Below are 21,531 nucleotides of genomic sequence, written 5' to 3' on the forward strand. Positions count from 1 at the left end.
CGTTTATGGTTTTGGCTAACTCGGCTGTGAATTTTTATGTGCTGGTTTAGGTAATTTTATGTATCCGTTTTTATTGTGTAGTTAGTCACCACTTCGATTTTATCATGTATATCTATTATATAGTCATTATATAAAACATCACTGGTTGCAAAATTATGAATTATTCGAAATAACAAGGATGTTCTTATTCCAGACAGAAACCCTAGCCGTATTAGACACAACTTTTTGGAACTTTTGGTCCTCAACGTACTTGTCTTGGCTTTCAAACTTTTTTCATCTGAGCGTCACTGGTAAGCCGTGTGTTGACGAAAGACGCGTCTGACATATAAGTGTTTTTTAAACCTGGTACCTTTTGATAGCTATAATTGGAGTGTTTCTCTGTCCTATATGTTCTATCATTTATTTGTATTGTAGTCCTGTCATTTAATGTTGTCTTTAACTGATATATTTACCATTGCCGTAGAAGCGGAAGGTTTGGCATGCCACAAAACCGGGTTCATCCCACCATTTTTTCTTAAAATGTCCTGTGCCAAGTCCGGAAAATGGCCATTGTTAAATTGTAATTCGTTTCTGTGTGTGTTAAAGTTTAAATTTATGTTGTTGTTGTGTCGTAGTTTTCCTCTTATATTTGATGTGTTTCCCTCAGTTTTAGTTTGTAGTTCGAATTTGTTTTTTCTCAATCAATTTATGAATTTCGACAACGGTTTACTACTGTTGCCTTTATTGGAGACATATTTGCAATTTATTGGTACTGTTTATTCATATACAGAAAACTTTGTGATGTATTGTTTAAATCAAAATATGCAACTGAATATCAAAATTTGTGTTTTAGCGATCCATTTTTAAAAAAAATACGCAATACAAGGGGAGTTAACTCTTTTCGTAAAAAATATATACTGGGCTGATATGAAATTTTTCAACTTTTATTTGTAGCTAGATACAAATCGTTGACAAAATATTTCCTTTTATTGTTCCTAAAACCTATCTTCCCACAATGTATTTCAAAATTCTATCTCATTAATTTTGTAAATGCACACAAATGTGTTTTTTCATAAACAATCTGACCACATTTAGGCAACTTTCAAATACTCATAATTTGGATATAATATTATGATTTCACGTCCCCTCACGCATTCACGATGTCCTCAATCAGAACCGATCCCCTCACGCATGTCATAATGCAAATATGAGGTTTTTAGATTTACTAAGATGTCGATCAACACTGGACAGCGTCCACGCCTTCCAAAACGACATCCATACCCATTGACCGAATAAAAAGTAAATTTGAACTTGTGGGTCTGTAATTAGAGCCATTTTAAAATCGAAATGTCACTTTTTTAGGCAAATTCTCGTGCGGCATCTGATTTTTTAGGAGTTCAACTCCACGTACAACAGTAAATGATACATGTATCTCTTCGTTAAAGTATTCACCACAGCATAGCATTCTCCGATTTTCAATATTTTGATCAGTCGAATAAGAAAATTGCGATTTAGAAATGTATATACCTTTCGAAGCGGTGACAATTGCTCCACTCAAGCACAACCGGAAAATCCTCTCACGGTTTTCATTGCAGAACCAAATGTTCTGCGTGTGTAGATTACCAGCCGTGGTATTAGGGTTCTTAGATTTCGGCTGTGTATGTTTATAACTGGACAACCGAGTTCTTTAAAGTAACTGGCTGATTTAGTATGGAGAATTTCATTAACAGAATCTTTTTATGATAAGAAATTCTAGATTCGATATTTAACCATTTCAGCTCTTAAAAAAATACATACAGTAGGTCGTAGTATTGGTGCATCAAGTGTATTCCTGACAGCTCTTTTCTATATCTTAAAAAATCCTTGAATTCAATGTTTGTTTTGATTTCCTAGATTAAGGAACAGAAATAAAATATGGGCAGAATATAAACATTATATCATTCTAGATTACAGCGCAGTACAGTAAATTATGCGTAAATGCAAACAATGTCATTTTGAAATTTCCAAAATTTTGACAATATAAATACTATAAGTTAGCAGTCATTGTGTTGCTACAGATGTTATTTGGGTGTCTTTTATTGTTAAATGTAGTTTATAAGCTATTTAATCTCGTTTCTAAATAATTCTAATCATCATGGAATTCGAAGTTGCGTTTTAACGGATGTCTTATCATTTCTGTGTAAACGCCAACTACATGTAGTTTTAGTGATTGGATCATGGTCTTCCTCTTCCTTATTCATTATTATTCAATATGAAACGACGTTTTTAAATCCAAGAAAAGTATTACGTAATTTGTCACCTTATGCCCCTAAACAGTTAACAAACCCATATCGCATAGCAAGCTATCAAAGATCCAAAAATGAAAAAATAACCAGATGTATGAACAAAACAATAAACTCAAAACAAATATAACATACAACGACAAATGGCAACAACTATTTTACGAGCTCCTGAATTACGACAGGCACACTTACTTCGAACAGTACAACAGAACATACTATAAATATACGTTGAAAAAACCTTACTGATCGACACAATTAGCAAACAACCATAAACAAACCAAAAACGACACGAAAGACACAATTTCTAGTTTATAAAGTCGTTTTTTTAAGGATCATTCATTTTTAGAATCTTAACAATAACATGAATAACATCAGTGTGAATTTTATGTAGGAAAATGTTATTCAATTTTAACATGAAATTTCATTTCAGTTATAATATATGCATTACCATTGTGGTTAAGTATGTGTTAACACATATTTTATATATACTAGCTTTAACGCTGAATGTCATGGTAGATTGAAGTTCATTTTGAATCTTTGAGCTATGCTCAAATTTCATTAGTTTTTCTGTTGATTTTGATATTTTTGGCACAACGAAAGGAAATTATTCCAGATCCCTTTGCCAACGTAAACAACATTCTGAGCTTATTTCAACTCATCTATACGCCCCTCACGTGTTTTATTCTTTAAAATTAATTGGAGCATGTTTCTTAATCATTGGCAGAAATAATTGATACCACATGGCAGGTTGCTTATTGAATATCACTAATTTGTACTATTTGTGTAAATTTGTTTTATTTGAGTCCTCCAAAAAAAGTTCTCATCACAGTTTGGAAAACATCGATATCTTATTTGTTTAACATATTTAAAAGTCCAATTTGTTTTGTAAATTAAGGAGTTAACACGATTGCAATTACACCCCCTCAATTTTTGTCACTTGTTAAATTTCGATCTTTGTGTTCATTGAGAAGATCAAATCCTTTAATACAGATAAAGTTGTCCTCAATATTATTTATTAGAAATGTTTCCCCTATTCCCATAATATGCGTATTATTATTCTTATTCAGTTAATAATGCAGTTAGATGCACAACTACTCAATATTCTTGTAATTGGTATGAAATACATCACATAACAAAATTACAAACTACTCTCGATTTATAACATTTTTTTTATAAATTTATCTGTGACGTCACTTTTGATACATTTGTGTGACAGACACACAGTTCGTAATTCTATTATTCTGTTTTTGTGTACTGTACTAAATTAATTTTAGTTATTAGTTGTTATTCTGTGGTTAACATGTCGAAATGTACTATAATATTATTTATTTATGTGTTTCTCTGTCCTTAATGTTCTTGTATTTATTTTAACAGTATTCGCGTCATGTAACGTTGTCATTTTAGCGGTATATTATAATTGTCATTCAGCACGCTGACTGGCTAGCCACAAAACCAGGTTAAACCAACAATTAATTTCTTAAAATTTCCTGTACCAAGTCAAGAATATGGCAGTTGTTATTTAAAAGTATGTTTCTATGTATGTTGCATTGTCGATTTTTTTTTATTTTATTTTTTGTTGCACTTCAGTCTTCTGTTGTTACGTTGTTTTCCTCTTATACTTGATGTTTTCCCTCGGTTTTAGTTTGTAACCAGGATTTGTTTCTCTCAATCGATTTATGACTTTTGAACAGCGGTATACTACTGTTGCCTTTATTTCAACTCAAATCAACTAAAAAGCAAAATCACAAAAATACTGAACTTAGAGGACAATCAATTCGGAAAGTCCATAATTACAGGGCAAAATCAAATAACAAAACGCATCAAAAACGAATGGACAAGAACTGTCATATTCCTGACTTGGTACAGGCATTTACAAATGTATAAATTTAAGCAGGCATTTTTAAATGTAAAAATATGGTTCTCTACCCTAGAGGTTAAATGTAAACGTTTGTTTGTTATTATCATTAGAGATTGTTACATTTTTTGGTTAGTTGAGGATTGATTTTGAACAGAACAATATTTCCGGATGTTAATTCAGTCATTACCATCAGTGTCGGAATTATGCTTACAACTTCCGCTTCCTCCATGAGTAGACAATTTTACATTGCAAGCTAATTAAGATATTGACAAAATAAGAGTTCCGGAAGGATGGGCTTTGTCTTTTACACTCTAAAACCCAACCAGCTGCTTGCAGTAAAAGTCCAATAAGAAGAAACCACGCAGAAACGGTTTTAAAACAAAAAGTTGTTGCAAGCAGTGCAAAACTGTGCACCTTATTCACTCCGTTATGATGACAATATTAACACAAAAAAACTTGCTGCTTAAATAGACGCCACTTATTCAATTCAGACAAACGAGTACATAAAACATATGCCAAATCTTAAATGTTGTAATTAAAAAAAAAACTCTATTAAACAAAATTATACGTGTCAAATTAGAACTGGCCATATATATATATATACACGTTTACATCTATCTACTCCTGAATACTGAAGGTTTACTTTTATATGTTTTTAATAATCGTTTTGTCTTGGTTCGTTGCTTATTAATATCTACCTGTATATATTAATTTAAACAACGACTGCCAGTGACCATCGCAATTGAAAACAAACACTTGTGCTTCCTAATATATAGTTTGCGTCAATACTGTTAATGCATACTCATTGAACTTAAAATATTAATTATATAAACGTTATCATTTTTTTTTATATTATACGTTTCTACAAGCGCATCATACCCTAGTTAAAAACATATCCATATTACTTGGTCCATCTCCAGGAATGGAGGTAATTGACTCTTATACCTTAGTCTAGTGATGACTGTATAATTAGATCATATAGTGAAGTAATTATATTATCGTCCATATGTTAAGGATAAACTAGTTAATACTAAACAAGAGCATTACACGGAAACCACAAAGCCAATTTGTATTCTTTTATTATATGACATGAGACTAGAGTTATCGATAACCGTTCCTATAGCGTGTATATTACGATATTTCTATTGAGAATGCACCTATTGGAAGTGTAATAATTGAGAAAACTTTATATTTTAATTGATTTGGCAATGTTAATCTTTTTCTATCATGATAAATATTGCAAATATCAAAGAATGATATTTGTGTATCATGGCTTAGCCTTAATTAAGATATGTGTGCGGTTTTTTATTGTAGTTTCTTGATGTCAAAAAACAGCTTCCTTTAAACACTAATGTTCGCAAGAATTTAGAAACCATTATCATGTTAAAAAGAAACACTTATTGATTGTAAGAAAGATTTACGAACGAATAACCCTGAACTTATTCTACGTCCTTTCCATTTTTATAAAGTTTATCAACTTGTATGTACCATTTTAAAATCATAGCCTCATATGCACTTTAGGGTTTCTTACAATATTATGGTCAATTTCTAAACGTAACCAAATTTCAAATACGTGCTTTTACTCTTGGAGCTTTACTCCAAAAGATTTCGGTTATTATTCAGTCTTAACTCAATCAATGCATAAGAAGAAAAATTCTAAATCAGAAACTTTTTTTTTTTTAAATTTTATTGAAAGTCATTGTATGTTATTTTTAACATTTTTATCAAATTCTTTTTATCAGCACTACGTAGCGCCGAATACCATTTTGGTTTGAGGAAATTACGTAACATTGTTGAAAACTTACACCTAGCATAATAAATCAGTGTTCTTTTTTTTTTTTTTAACATTCTAATATTTTACATAGAGAGGGAAAGAAATAAAGTCAAAATTATTAGAACCTCGTAAACAGAGTTATTCTTTCTAATCTAAATGTGTTTTAATTTATATTTCAACACTTCCCAATAAAGTCTGTATGTTATCTTATTATGTATAACTGAATCTACAGATATGTTTTATCTTCTTTGCTATCATTTGTCTGTTTGTCTATTTTATTTTTAGCCATGCCGTTGTCAGTTTATTTTCTATCTTTGAGTTTGACTCTCCCTCTTGTATCTTTCGTCCCTCCTTTAGTAATGTCAAACTTTTTTGTATGTATATATATTAAACATTTATAACCGAAAGAGTTTATGTTTATAACTCTAGATTAGTTGTAAATCACACATATGTACTTGATTGTTCAGAGATGAGACTAAATCTTTTCCATAGATTAAATGAATGAATGAAAGAATGAATAAATGAATGAATGAATAGATGAAAGAATGAATAAATGAATGAATGAATGAATGAATGAATAAATGAATGAATGAATGAATGAATGAATGAATGAATGAATGAATGAATGAATGAATGAATGAATGAATGAATGAATGAATGATAGACTTTATAATACATAATGTAACCTGCTCATGATGTTAGTATTGACGTGCTTCCGACATTATCATGTCAATTTATTTATTTTTATATTTTTTTTAATTTTGATTTAAATTAGTATAATTATAAAGAATTTAGCGTGGTTTTAAAAGTTACATAAATATATTTGAATTCAAGAATGCACCTACTTTTTGAAGTCTTTGAGATTACGGACAAGAATCAGTTAGATAGATAAGACCATTTAATTTATTTAGCATTCAGTATTTATTTAACACAATATATACACCATCAATATTCTGTTTTATATGAATTAAAAGGGCACAATGTATTCACATATAATTGAGTGGAAGAAAAACAATTATAAAATTCAGATAATTCTTATAAATCATCTTTTAAATTACATGGGGAATAATTGAAATGACAAATGTTATTTAAACCTTGCAAATGTCTGAATCTAGTTTTTGCGTCTAATATATTTTTAGCTGATTGATATATACTTGAATTATATAATTTTGTTACATCAATTGAAATAGCCATGTAAGGAAAGAATGAAGCATGATAAATGAAATTTCATTGTGTTTTTTTTTTTAAATTATCAGTTACTTAAACAAACTTTATTAAAGATTTTTCTTCGCGTTATACTGGATAAAATAACTACATTGATACGGCTGAAGCTAAAAGTAATTTCAGAGTGCAAATTGATTTCCACAAGAACAAATAAAGCATCTCATGCATCAATGACCTGTGTTCAGCATCTCCTATTGAAATATTTCCATCTACCTGCCAACATCAACATCGAACATAAAACAATGCCGTCCGCAGAGCGATATTCCCTGACAAATATTTGTCAGATATTAGTATGAATTAATTATTAATATAATGATCTTTTTGAAACGTGGAACGTTAACTACGGGATGTCACGTGGTATGACGTAGATCTGGATAGTGGGTGTGTTTAAACGATACATATATAGGATAATATTAAGGACTTGGTCTTTTCAGTTTAAGTGGCATCAACAAGAGTGATACAGATAATTATGGCTTCGTTAACTTTTCCTGTTTTAGTTTTAGCAGCAGTGTGTATATTTCACACAGAAACGGGTGACGCAAAGGTAAGATTTTATCATTGTTTTTACAATTTGTTTCGAACTTTTTTTTAAAAGTATTTTTTTCGTATTATGAATTTAACAGGAGGGAAAATAGAAAATTACTTTATATGAGTAAACAGATTCTAAGAGGAAGAACACGATTTCCTGCTAAACCAAGCATTTGATTATCCGAAAAGAATTGCATTCAAATTTGCAGTGAAATAACTTTTCTAATTTCACTAAAAGCCAATTTACAGTTTTGGTTAAAATTGAGGCTAATCAAAATTTAGGATAAAGATTGTTTGTCTTCTCTGAAAATTGACAGCTTTCTATGTTTTATGTTCATTCAAATGTCATATTTATAAAATGAATGACGTGAAATAACCACTTAGCATGGCACATTAAATAAAAGTATGCTTTTGTTTACATAAAAAGATTCTTTTAGTTTAAAAGGAACAAATAAAGGCTGTAAATGCAGAATAGTCGAATAAAAATGTCAAATAAAGAGCAATAACCATTTAAATGATAGCTAACTACTAAAAGGCGTACCTGATTACTCTGACCAAATAAATCCTACAATATTTTAATAGTATTTATTTTTTGCCTCCACGGAATGAATAGGAAAATACTCGTTATTGTTCGAATTAGTTTTCTGTTGATGGAATAACATAAAAACACAAAAGACTGAAGGAAGCAATTGCCTTTTTGAAATTAGATCATTAATTGTATAAAGTGTTAAGTGTCATTTCTCTTGCAAGTTCATCTAAGGATGAAAATACAAAACAATCTGCATCACAATTAAAGTAAAAAGATATTAAAGACGACCTTGTGAGCGCTCACGAATGACATTGGTTGTAAAACTCGGTGTTAGAATATTTTGTAATGTACTCGAATGATGGTTATTTTAAAAGGTTTTCTCTGTTATTTCTCCGGGTTTTTTATCGAATGAAAGACACATCACATGTTTCAATAGGACCAATGCATTTACAACTCGCTGTGAACAAGTACAATTAGTCATAGATTAAGAGCCTTTTGCAAGCCAAATATGTTTAAATGAAAAACCATCCCGTTCTAAAACACAACGATGGTGCCGTAAAGTAATTTCTAGGACATTTAAAACTGCATACATATATTTAATAATGGTCCGAAGATGTTTTAAATAGAATAATTATACATTTTCATGCAATGTGTAAAGGAAAATTATTTCAAATTTTACGATTGTGTAGTTCCCTGTAACTATTGACAAGTAACATTTCAAATACGTGGTGAAGAAACTGCTCCATTATTTGGCTATTTAATAGACTTTGTCAAGTATCAGTCTGAATCTTTTACATATTAACACATAAACTGTCAAAGAACATACTCAAATGAGGCGTTGTACTCACTGCAGTTGAGTTCAGCAATTCCTGTAAAATCTGACGAATAGTGCATCATACATCTTTTTGACCTTCATAAACGAGATTTTTTTAACTACAATGATCAGAATATGATTGCATCGTATTGGTTAATTTGAGGGGGTTCATGATGACCACAAAATTGTTTTGCTTGTTAACATGATTCTGTTTTTTCATCGTTAGTTATGTTTCTGTCCCCACGTTTTGCTGTTTCATAATTGAATCAATAAAGGAAATGTCTTTCAGACGCTTAATTCTGATGGATTAAAATCGTCATAAACAGAAACTGTTGATAACCAACCATAGAAGTTTCGTGTACATGCACGAATAATTGAATTCTTCTCAATCCTTCGAACTAACACACCGAAAGGTTTGGTGTTCTTGTGTACCTTTGAATTTTCAATTTCTGAGCGCCATACTTTGAAGTTTGGTGATTCAGCCTATTTCAGTGTTTAATAAATAAAATGTACCATGCAGTTACAAATGTAATTCGTAGCTAAATTTTAAACATTAAAATGTATTATAATAGTTCACGGTTGATAAATTCGTCAAAACCACTTGTTGCTGCATGTTCCTTTATCAACAGCTCTTACATACCGTATGGTCAAATCTTAATTTGTCACTTAAGAATACAGATTGGACATAACCAACCAAATGGTGAATAGTTCTCAAATTATGTAAATCTCGCCGTCTCTTGATGTATATATCTAAAGCATATATATGTGTGTGCGTACAACATACTCAATTACCAATTATGGACCCACAGTTGTACATGCGGTTGAAAAAGAATATTGCTAGATAAGCACAGGCATTTTGAGCCTAGAATCAATGATTATGTTTCTTCTTTTATATTATCATCAATAAATTTGTCAACTGCATTTAGGACCTAATTAATTAATGAATACATTTATGTATTTCTTCTTACAACTGATTTCCTTATTTACTTGATAAATTTGTTTTAAAAATAAAAGAAATATAGTGTTGAAGGGTTTCGTTCAACATTCATTTAATGTCTTTTCCGTCAGTCTGAGCACCAGATAAGAATGATGAATAGCTGAATAATTCAATAATATTTACTAAAGAAGATTTTATATTTCCTTTTCAGAAGTATTCGCTTGCATGTTTCAGTGAATTACAATACATTTTCATTAAAATAACTAAATCAGTGAAGAAATATAAATACCAAGGCGTAGAAAAATTGTCTAGTGTTTTTTAAGAAATGTCAACGCACTTTTTGTGTTTTTTGCTATGTTGCTTTAAGGTTTATAGCATGAGTTATGTGTTTTGTTGCGAACAAAAAACTAATACATTTGCCCATTTTCATCTTGGGGGAAGTAGAGCTAACAACTATTGCTCCAATTTATCATCTGATTCTAACAGATGATTTGCCCACTTGGTATTACTGCTATTTATCATAGCGTACTTTTCTTGGGAGTAAGACATTTGTATGAAAGGATGAAAAATGTTTATTATTCATCTGACAAGCAGTATACTTACGACCACTCCATTTTTCTATAATTACTACTAGTGAAATGAAATGTTGGGATTTCTGCAAATAGACAACAGCCTCCAGTACCTTTAAATAATTTAAAAAAAGTATCGTCGTTTTTTTTTTAGATTTTCATGTCATTGCATGTGCAAGAATTTTTTAAGTTAAGAAATATTGGCAAAATCTTACTCAAACAAGCAAAAAAAGATTTTAGTCAAAATGTAAATAAATGGTCCGGATCGTTTGACGTTTTTGCAAGTTTGGAGACACGTTTATCACTATCACTATCACTTTATGTGACTTTACGAAGTTTATGAAAAAGTTGTGTCTGACTGAAAATGTTAAAAGTAATCATGGTTAAAAAAAAACAAAATTGAAATCAATTTCAGTGTGAATCTCATGCGCTCTATTAATAACTTTCATGAAGCACACTTGAGATCTCAGTTAGAAAAGCCAAAACTTCGATAGACTGGTATGGACGTTCTGTTGAATACATTTTTTAGTTCAAACTTGATTTTTTTTCGTTTCCAAGTAGACATTTCTCAGTTTAAAATTGACTCTTTAGTACGATCGAAAACGAATGTATAGGAAACAATAAGTAACTAATAAAATGTAGCAATTAACCGTCTCCTTTTTCCTACATGTGTATTTGCTTAGCAAGACATCTATTTGGTAACGATGGGTTGCTGTGGTAATGAAATATATTCCACATCTCAATTGAATAATGAACAATTGCAAATAAGCAAATACAAAATGTTTTTTTTTCACTCTATCTTAATATAATTGAGTTAAGCTTTTATTATTATTGGCCCCACGGTTTATGAATAAATAACTTCGACATATGCATTATCTCCCCTTTCTACAAAGAAACAAAGATGGACATACTGTTTCTATTATTCTATCTTTAATTTATTTGGTATTCATTAAATACATTATTTTTTTTATTTTTTTATTTTTTGGGGAAGGAGGGGGTATTGAGTGGATATCGGTTTTCGGTTATTTTGTTTGTTTGATTGATTGTCCTTATTGTGTGGGAGAGGAGTAATTCCTTACTCTATTGGCATTTTTCCACTGAAAAAATAGTCCATCAGAACAATTTGACAGAGATGGATACAGTGACAATAAGTGTGGTCCGTCTGGAAGATATCCGTTATTACTACTTAAGTATTCATTCCATGGAATTTAATCTCTTTTAAAATTTATTCCATTAAAACAGAGGTTGACATCTAAAACATGATAGGAGTCGCTTCACAATTTTGAAAGAAAGATTGGTATCAAAGTAACGTTATTTCCCATGAGGTGAAATCCAATGCGTGAGAAGTATGCGAAATGCATTATGAAAGAAACTTTATTTTCAAAAGATCTCTCAGATTATTCAGTTTTGCTTCATTATTTTTCTATAAAATGTAAACTTAGCAATTCTAACTACACTTTTTTTAAATATCAGTCTTGAATTCATGGGTGTATAAGTGGCAAGACACTCAGACTACTAACGACTTTATTTCAAGTGTACATACAGCTTTCAAAAAGCGAAAACGAAACCATTCCCTATCTATTGCACTAGCATTGCTTTCACTTTAAATTTCATATGCCACGGTAACAAACACAGTGATTGTTTGTAGTTTATCCATTTTGTGAGAGGACATACATCTATAAATCGGTGGCTAAAGTATGCATAAACACGTAACAAAATTGGGAAGCATATCACGAACCATTAAGTAAACATAACTGTCAAATTGGGTACAAACATGATGACCAGTTTAGAAATTATAATTCAGAATCACTGCCATGTTATCCGACCTTCTTCAAATTATGACGTTTTAGTACAGTAACTTTATTATCTTTTTACTAGTTTTACCATATAATGGTTTGTAAATACGCTTCAAACCATTCCGAAAAGCTAGGTACTGTAATAAAGCATGGAGACGTAACGTCGTTACAAAGATAATTTAGACGACGTTGTATTAAAACGTGATAGTTGTTTAAGAGAAAAAAATGAAGAAAACGCTTCTTATGCTATGAAAAGACTAATTTATATGTAATTTTTTTTAAATAAAGAGTTTTTTTTTTATCTCAATTCCCGTATAGTATGACGACAATTTTAACGGTGAACATCCCTTATGCATTCATTTTTTTGACGTAAATAATGTCAAAAATATTATTAGGTTGAATATTATTCATAGTGAACAATTTATTTTGAATGAACTCCTATAGAGAAGTATGTCAGTTCAATCTTGTCATAAACACATTCAAATTAATTAGATAAATGAATTTTCGATACAACTTTTCATTTTCCTTCAATTTGACCGCCATAATTTCTCATCAAAATCAAGAATTGGTATTCATGGTATTGGCATATCTGTAAATAAACTATTCGTTTCAAAACAAATCATTTATATCAAATCTTTAAAAGTAAAACAATGATTGTCATATCCTGTCGCCTAGCCTCTAAACTTTAAATCCATTTTCCATTCATTTCTATGCAGACTATTCATAACTCTAGTGAATTAGTTAATATTAATTTTGATTATTCAGGCTCATGTTCGTGATTTCAATTGTAAATCACCAGCTCACAGCAAAGTTATCATATTATAGCGATACCATGTCAGCAAGAGGCCAATAGCTCGTGAATAATTGATCGGATCATCCAATCTTGTTACATTTACAATACAATTTTCCGTTTCCTTAGAGAATAGAATTATTGTGAAGTATTTAGATTCACCATGTATATGTCATATACATTTGTTTATATGGTAAATGAACAAATATTGACCAATTACACATGTAGTTTATGTGACTGTTTAATTCAGACACCCACAGTAAAGTCATCAAGCATTGCAAAATATATTTCGACAGTAAAAAGATCAAGATTTTGAAATCACGCATTCTTTATTTAAAGTAAGAATCATCAAAGATTTCTCTGTTGATCCCTACTACACATTAAGGGAGACTGTAACAACATTTAGAGATCTTCTTCGAGACAACATGTCAAGGATATAAAATTAAGTCTAAGAACTACTTGATCACGAAAATTGTTGGTGTTTTGATTATCGTCAAGAGTAACAACGCATTGATTATTGATTCAATTCCAATACTGAACACATTAATCAGAGATTATTGGATGGTCAAATTTATGTTCAACACATAAGGCTGCGACGGATCAAACATATCTGACATAGCGTTGTCAGATGAACATCTGACAAAATGGAACTACGATTACGGTCGACGCCCGTGACAGATGAAAGACCCCAGGTAATGAAGTTACGTTTGTCGACAATATCATTGACCGACGAAGAGGCGCATCTAGAGGGGGCAGGGGTCCCGTCCCGGTCCCCTTTTGTGGTATGTTTTATTTCAACGTCTGCCTTCAATAAATAGGTTCTCATGTACTACAATATTAAACAAAATAAAAAACTCTCACTTATTTCATATCGCCAATTCTATTAATATCATTGATATAAAACATTTTTTTCAGACAAATATTATAAACATTTAAAACACATATAATCTTTATTTACTCGCATGTTGTGTTTTTTGTGTTTGAAACTCTATAATAGATGTGGTTGTTTAAGCCAATGCTTCAACTGCATTTAAACGAGAGGAGCGCAGATTAATGTACCGCAAAAATTGAATTGTTTGTAAATATTTGCTGTAGCTTTTTTATTTATCTTCCAAACAGCTGGATATGACAATCAAGGGATAGAGATAACTGCAATAGAAAAAAAACGGACCTAACCCCTTTGATCTTTCATGGACATTTTGATATCAATCGCTTTAAAAGGTTCATCCTTTCTGCAGTGTTTAACAAATTATGCAGAACGTTAAGCAATTACGTAGTATTGCTAAAGCGGTCTGCTGGAATCATGATCGGGTATTAATGTAACATAATATCTAAATTACTGTCTAATTCAATTTTATTTTAACACTATCGGTTTTCTCACGTTTCGGGTGGTTGTTTCGTGTTTAAATATCAAGCGCATGTCATGATTGAGCATAGTGTATTTACATAATCATTAAGAGGAACAACACTATGATAAACTTTATTTTACCCACTTAAAAAACAAACTGTGGGCATAAACTAATAGTTTCAGATTTTGATAAGACTTAGATTTATGTAGGCTTTGCTTAAAATGTTCTCCTTTTCAACACGTCCTTCTGTTCAAGACGAAAGCATATAGTATAAGAGAACTCTGTGGATTCAATACAAACAAATGTCTCCATAACATTAGATACAACTGTGAGCTCCAGTGACAGCAACACATGGCAAACAAAATGTCCAGACATTCAGAGCTTACAGGTCGTTATTCAACCATTTGTAACTTTCCGTGTAATCGGATAAAGTTTAAGTCCTACGTACCCCCTCTCAACCCTAAGCTAAGACTTCTGAAAGAATTCAACAGACATGATTTAAATGCCATATTACATGTGCATTAAACAGACAGTATACAAATCAAAAGATGTAGTACATGTTTGATTGCCAATGAGACAACAATCCACCAGAGACTAAAGTGACGCAGTTGCAAGCAACTATAGGTCACCTAACGGACTTTACCAATGAGCAAAATTCTTGCCTTAAAGTCAGTTATAAAAGGCCCCAACGAAACAAAATGTAAAATAATTCAAACGAGAAAACCTAATTTAAATATAAAACAACTTAAGAAAAAACAATATGACAGGCAGCAACCAACAACAGCCACTAGATAACAGGCAACTGACTTCGTAAAGGCACAAACAGAATGTGGCGGATCGTGCATGAACATCGAAACTTGCAGTATTTTGACGTTCAATATATATCCGTGGTTTCAACGTACTTAAACTAAATTAAAACAAATGAAGTTAGAATGTCACATTAACTGGTGTAGTTAGATACACTTTTAAAATTTTAAAAACAATAACATCAACAAATGGAAGTTTTTAACGACCTTGACTGGCTATACAGCCCTTGCACGGTCGGTAAAAACAATAACCTAAATAGTTTGCGCCTTAAATATCGATTTATTTGTAATTTTTTTCCGACTGCTTTTTTTCTCCAAAAGCACTTAAATTCCCATTAACCGATTGTAATTGAATACGTTGGTAATTCACAATGGGTAATATAGTATATTTAATCATTGTTAACAAATTAAATGTCAACCTAATTTTTAAGTATCACGATGAATAAGTAAAATGGAACACCCGTTCAATTTATCTTAAACTTGCACTCCAAATAATATAATGACATATTGTCGATGATCAAGCTCTATGGAGGTGGCATGGAACTTAAAAATCAGCCTCAACACTACATTTTTAATTGTTCAAACTGAATTTAAATTGGTTTAATTATTTATATCAATAATCTCAGTGTTGACATTTAACGAGATGAGTTTGAATTTTTTTTTTAAATACAATAGTTGAACTATAATGATTCATTAATTTAGATATAGACTTATTTGTTTTCTACCTTTAACCTTCTCAAATGTTGAGTTGCTCATTTATAATAGTACACGAGTCCTTCACTTTGATCTTAATAAACATCAGTAGTCTTTGATCTTACTTTTTTGTTGTGAAATTTTGCTTGAGACACTATTTTTGAATTCAATATTAGAATATAATTCAGAATTTGAAAACAAGAACAACGTGTAGCTGTTAACATTTTGCAATATAAAAATTCAAACAAACCCTTCATGTGGATGTGAAGTGCACGTGGGTGAGGTCTAAACTTGGGGAAAACAAACTAGTCTAAGCAAATATGAGTAGTATAAAAACAAATTGACAGAAGATGCCAAAGTAATAATCAATAATACATCTAAAAACAACGAAAACGACAAACCAGAGCAAACAAGAGAACGATGAAATGACAATAGTCTATCAAGCTCTTTAAAACTGATGATTAAAGAACAAGGATTCACAAGGAAGTTGAGAATTACTAAAAAAAAAAAAAGACGCTGAAAACTCAAAAGGGATATTCAAATTCCCACTGCGTCGAAAATGATCTTACAATGACATGGCAAAACACGAAAAAGAACAACAATAGTTTAGAAGACATAACATAGAAAACTAAAGACTGAGCAACACGAACATCATCTTATCGGGGATAACCACCTCATATGCTCAGGAAGGGTAAAGCGATCCTGCTCCATATAGAACTCGTTGTGTAGCTTAATCAAAATAGTATAAGAAAAAAAAACTTGTTGTGTAGCTTAATCAAAATAGTATAAGAAAAAAAACTTGTTGTGTAGCTTAATCAAAATAGTATAAAAAAAAAAAGTATAAGAAAAAAACTCAATTATTTTAGTATCTTTTAAAACGTTTCTCCATCAAAACAAGCAAAAGTGTCCATTGTGTTGTACTTTTATAAAGTCCATTACTTTACTCAATAAAGAAAATTGGATTATTATAAAATTAAAGAAATAAAATGATTTAATGAAAAACCTATAGACGCAGTAAAAGAGATAAACAAGGATGTTCAAAAATATTTACTGATATAATGTAATTTTTGGGAATTTATTTTCGGCGTAATGCGCAATTATGTCGTAAAACTGAGCTGGGTAATATTTGAACAAACTTACCGTGTATAATATCACTCCCCCTAACAGGCGTTTTATGAACTATAAAACTTTATTAATGAACTATACCATGGAATTTATTGCCATAAAGTAGTTTACAAAATATAAAACTTGGTTTGTGAAGAGCTAATTTAAGGCATCAACTTTGTAATTCTTTAATTATAATGGAAATCATTAGATCATATATCATATTGGAGACAATATGTGTTGGTACAAGTTTATTTACACGTTTTCAATTGAAGAAGTCTTTAATAGATTTTACGTGATTAAGTGGTATTTTGTTATTTAGTCTAACATTGAACATATTTGTCTGAGAACTCAAATAAGTTATTCTATGCATGTTAATAATCTAATTAACGTCATCTCTTCTATTGGAAACTTTATAAAAATGAGTACATATAGCTTGTATTTCCATAATTCAGCTTCTTCAATCGATATTATAACACTGAAATTAATATAATAAAGAAATGGGGACAAAATTAGTACAGTTCGAACCGACCTCTGACGTAATTAATTTACATCTAATTGAATGAACGGAAACATAATTGGAAAAGTATAATGCGGATATTGATACTAGTTTGAATAATTCAGCATTTCGTGGTATACGAGTTTGACAGCTTGTTTAACTAATTAGAAAAAAACACGATAATTGTAAAATTTTAATATCTTCAAAATGTATTGCCTCTCAAATAAATATAATCCTGGTTCTCGATTATTCCTGTATGTATTTTTTTTATTTTTCACCTTTCTTTAATCAAATATGTCTACAAACTTCAAAGCAGTTCTCAAAAAACATTACTTTGTATCCTGGTATCACATATATTGGTGAATTCGTCGAAAACATTTTTTAATACTGTTCCTTTACCAACGAGGACTTACATGTATATGTGAACGAAAGATAGATATTATACCTGTCACAATGATTGTCAACCAAAAGGACATTTCATAGTAATGTTGATTAAAAGACATCACGAAACACATATTGCAATTCTCTACGAGGTCAAAACACTCTGGTTATGCATAAGAAGCAAAAGAGGTTGCTAGCAAATTATATATTTTAAGTAATGACTTGAGGATTCGCATACAGCACATGGCCAAAATAAAGAGAATGAAACGACAAACATCACTGAACGAGTACATATTTTTTTAGAGGCAAGCTAAAGCACGCCTTCGGGTGCGGGATTTTTACGCTGTGTTGAAGACCTATTGGTGGCGTTCGGCTGTTTTTTGCTCTTTGGTCGGGTTGTTGTCTCTTTGAAACATTCCCCATTTCCATTCTCAATCAGTCTAAAAACTATTACACATAGTTTGTCTCAAAACGGTGGTTAACATAGGTTATAATTAAGAAAACATTCAAGTTTAAGTTGATTACCAGGAAACCTGGTGAATTAAGATAAACCCAATGATTAATTCAGTCGGACCGACTACGTGTTAAGCCTGTAGGTATTATGGTCATTCGAAGTATATTGATTACATATATTATACAAACAAGAGTAATAAATCATATTGTCCGGTGGGGAATCTGAACAAAATGACCAACGGTCTTTCAATATTGAATATGTGATGCAACTGTAAAACAGACTTGTATTATTCTGAATGATTGTACTTAAGGCAATGACAATTAAATTATACTGTCGTGCATAATTCATTGACCATTGTAATTGTATAATTCATTGACCTTTTGTAATTGATAAGCTAGACTAATTGTCATACTAGTGTCAGACAAAATTGTGCGCAAGTTAATGTATTTCCGATCTTTGGAACTTGACAGTTGCATTTTTGCTTTAAAATCGATTATAAAAAAAGACCTTCCTTTCTTTGACGTCGAATACAGTTACGGTAGCGTAGAATTTGTTTTACAGGTATCATACGAGTTGCGTTTTGAAGTAAAAGAAAATATGCACGCTCCATACAAAGATCTAAAATTTGTATACAGTCTGCTTTTAAGATCCCATCTCATCTGATTAACACTATAAGACTTGATTTAACCGTATCATGGTTTTTTTTCACACTAGAGGTAAAGGAAAGATTTTGTTATAATACTGAACACAGGAAAAAATAATGATTTATTATTAACAAACCTTACTATACACGAAAACATCAGCAATTAGCTACTCTAACTCTTGATCAATAGCTTCTCTAAAGACATCCTTTACATACACCTTCTGAACTTAGTTGATGTCACGAATGTAACTCTTTTGTGAACTCACTTACCGATAATTTAATATAATTCATACACGTTCATATGTCACTTTCAAGTAATTCCTTAAGACTGTTTAACACGTAAAGTCAGAAAATAGAAAAGTAACTTGTATATGATTTTCCTCCCAGTTTATTTTTCACGCGGCGTCTTTGTCACGTGAGATTTAAGTAAAATATTATGATTTATGACTTAAGTCTTGAATTTTCAAATTATCAAATATATTGTATTTTTTAATGAAAAGTATCAAAGAAGCTACGCGCCTTTGTCACGTTTAAAAAACTTTACAGTTATATAAGTCAAATAATAAGGTTTATATCCTCAGTCTTGATTTTTTCAAAATATCAAATATATTATGTATTTTAATGAAAAGTATCAAAGAAGCTATGGTTTATAATCTAAGTCTTGAATTTTCAAAATATCGAAGATATTGTGTCTTGTTATGTTAAGTACTTGTATCAAATAGGCTACATATACGTATAACAGTAAGGAGATGTGGTATGATTGGCAATGAGAAAACTCTCAGAGACCAAATCACGTGACATGCTTAGTCTCGTTAGTAACGAGATAGGTGATATATTTTACCATGACGTGTTGAAAAGCTACATCATGCGTTACCAAATCAACAAGACTCGTGTAAATTAAGATATATGAGATCAAGTCTACAATGATGTGTTGAAAAACTGCATCTTGCAGTACAAGACAAGCAGAACTTGTGTACATTAAGATATATGAGATACGGTATACCATAAAGTGTTGAATCGTTAAATCTTAAGTCAACAGAGCCTTTCGGATCTAGACATTAAAACGTTAAACCACTTTCTGCAGAAGACATTAGAATCTTTTCAAAACTTATTCCCATTTTGGAACATAGTATTTGATAGATATATTGTATTGTCCTTTCGATTCCAATTGACATAGTTTGAACTTTCAGTACGGAGAACACTGTTATACAATATGGATGGTATTAGTACTTGTAATATAAGATATGCTGACACCATTGATTTGTAGAAATTCGAGACTTGATTAGTGCATTGTAGTCGTTGCACCTTACTTCTGTGACCATTCAATGTCAAACACAATTTAATTACAGTTATCTATGACTTTGGTCTGCATTGTTTCATTTTTAAATCGACTATAACTTAGAAGTTTATGTTGAACGCAAAAAACGATCCTATATTTGTATTTCGTGATACAGTTAATTTAATTAATATAAATTGTTTGAAACAGTAGTCTAGATGCATTAAAATTTTGATATAAATTAAGTCATCTTTGTTTTCCGATGCAATGTAGTTATATGTCGTTTCAAATTGTTATCATTCTATGCTTGTTTGGTTTTTTTAAAGAATTTGTTAAAAGGCAAATTGTACATGAAATGTGTCCCTTAAAACAATTTAGAATCAATTCACCAAATGCTTTCTAATAAGTTTACAACACACTTTTTAATCGACATTGAAGATGGCTTTGTTATTCTAAGATTTGATTACAACTAATAAAAGCTGTAAAACTGGTCAAAATAACGTTTAGAAATGTCTTAGACTAGTAACGATTGGGATTGATTGAATGACAGATCGATCAATGGATAGTAAACGTCCAGCAGCAAATATTATCTTCATACCTTGTATTGGACGATGGAACAATGGCAACGTTGAATTATAGATTTTTTTGTGGAATTATTGTTATCTGAGGTAATCAAATGATTTAAACCATTATCTACTATTAAGTAACAAATTTATCAATGTATATATATTTGCAAGTATTCCAAAATGTCGTATCAATCTTTAAAGTTCGAATAGTAGAAGAATGATTGCCAATGAGAAGACAACTATCCGCTAGTGTTCAAAGGCCGTGACTGCATGCAGCTATAGTAGGCAAACGAACAGCTTGCAACAATGAGCAAAATCCATACCATATATAAATTCAGCTATAAAATGCCATGGCATTTGAAAGCGTGAAATATTTCAAACGAGACAACATCAGACAAAATAATAAACGAAAAACATAACTCATAAAAGGCAAACAACGACAACTACTGAAAAATATGCTCCAGACTTGAGTCAGGTTTCACATTGTTTTTGAGCGCCTAACCGTCCCCAAAACTAGGGACAGTTTGGTAACAACAGAACTTAAGAACAAGACCAGTCCTTTTCATTCAAATTTCCGACTTTGTAATGAGGATGGAGTCTTTGTTTTGCCAATATATATCTTATAACAAGTCAGCGAACACTTATTTAGTGTCTGATTAGTAGTCGACAAACCCTTATTT

The 21,531-nt window shown here is 30.9% G+C and overlaps 1 protein-coding gene across 2 annotated transcripts in view; it reads left to right on the top strand.

The window, feature by feature from the left end:
• Positions 1 to 7,505: 7,505 nt before the first annotated feature.
• LOC139502179 (uncharacterized) overlaps positions 7,506 to 21,531 on the top strand; it is a 36,947-nt gene continuing 22,921 nt past the window's right edge. For both annotated transcript variants that reach the window (XM_071291562.1, XM_071291563.1), the window contains exon 1: positions 7,506 to 7,661. In XM_071291562.1, coding sequence (XP_071147663.1) covers positions 7,587 to 7,661 — 75 coding nt within the window. In that variant the 5' untranslated portion in view covers positions 7,506 to 7,586. The remainder of the gene's footprint in view (positions 7,662 to 21,531) is intronic.

Source organism: Mytilus edulis, chromosome 13 (assembly GCF_963676685.1).
Source record: "Mytilus edulis chromosome 13, xbMytEdul2.2, whole genome shotgun sequence".
Classification (NCBI taxonomy): domain Eukaryota; kingdom Metazoa; phylum Mollusca; class Bivalvia; order Mytilida; family Mytilidae; genus Mytilus; species Mytilus edulis.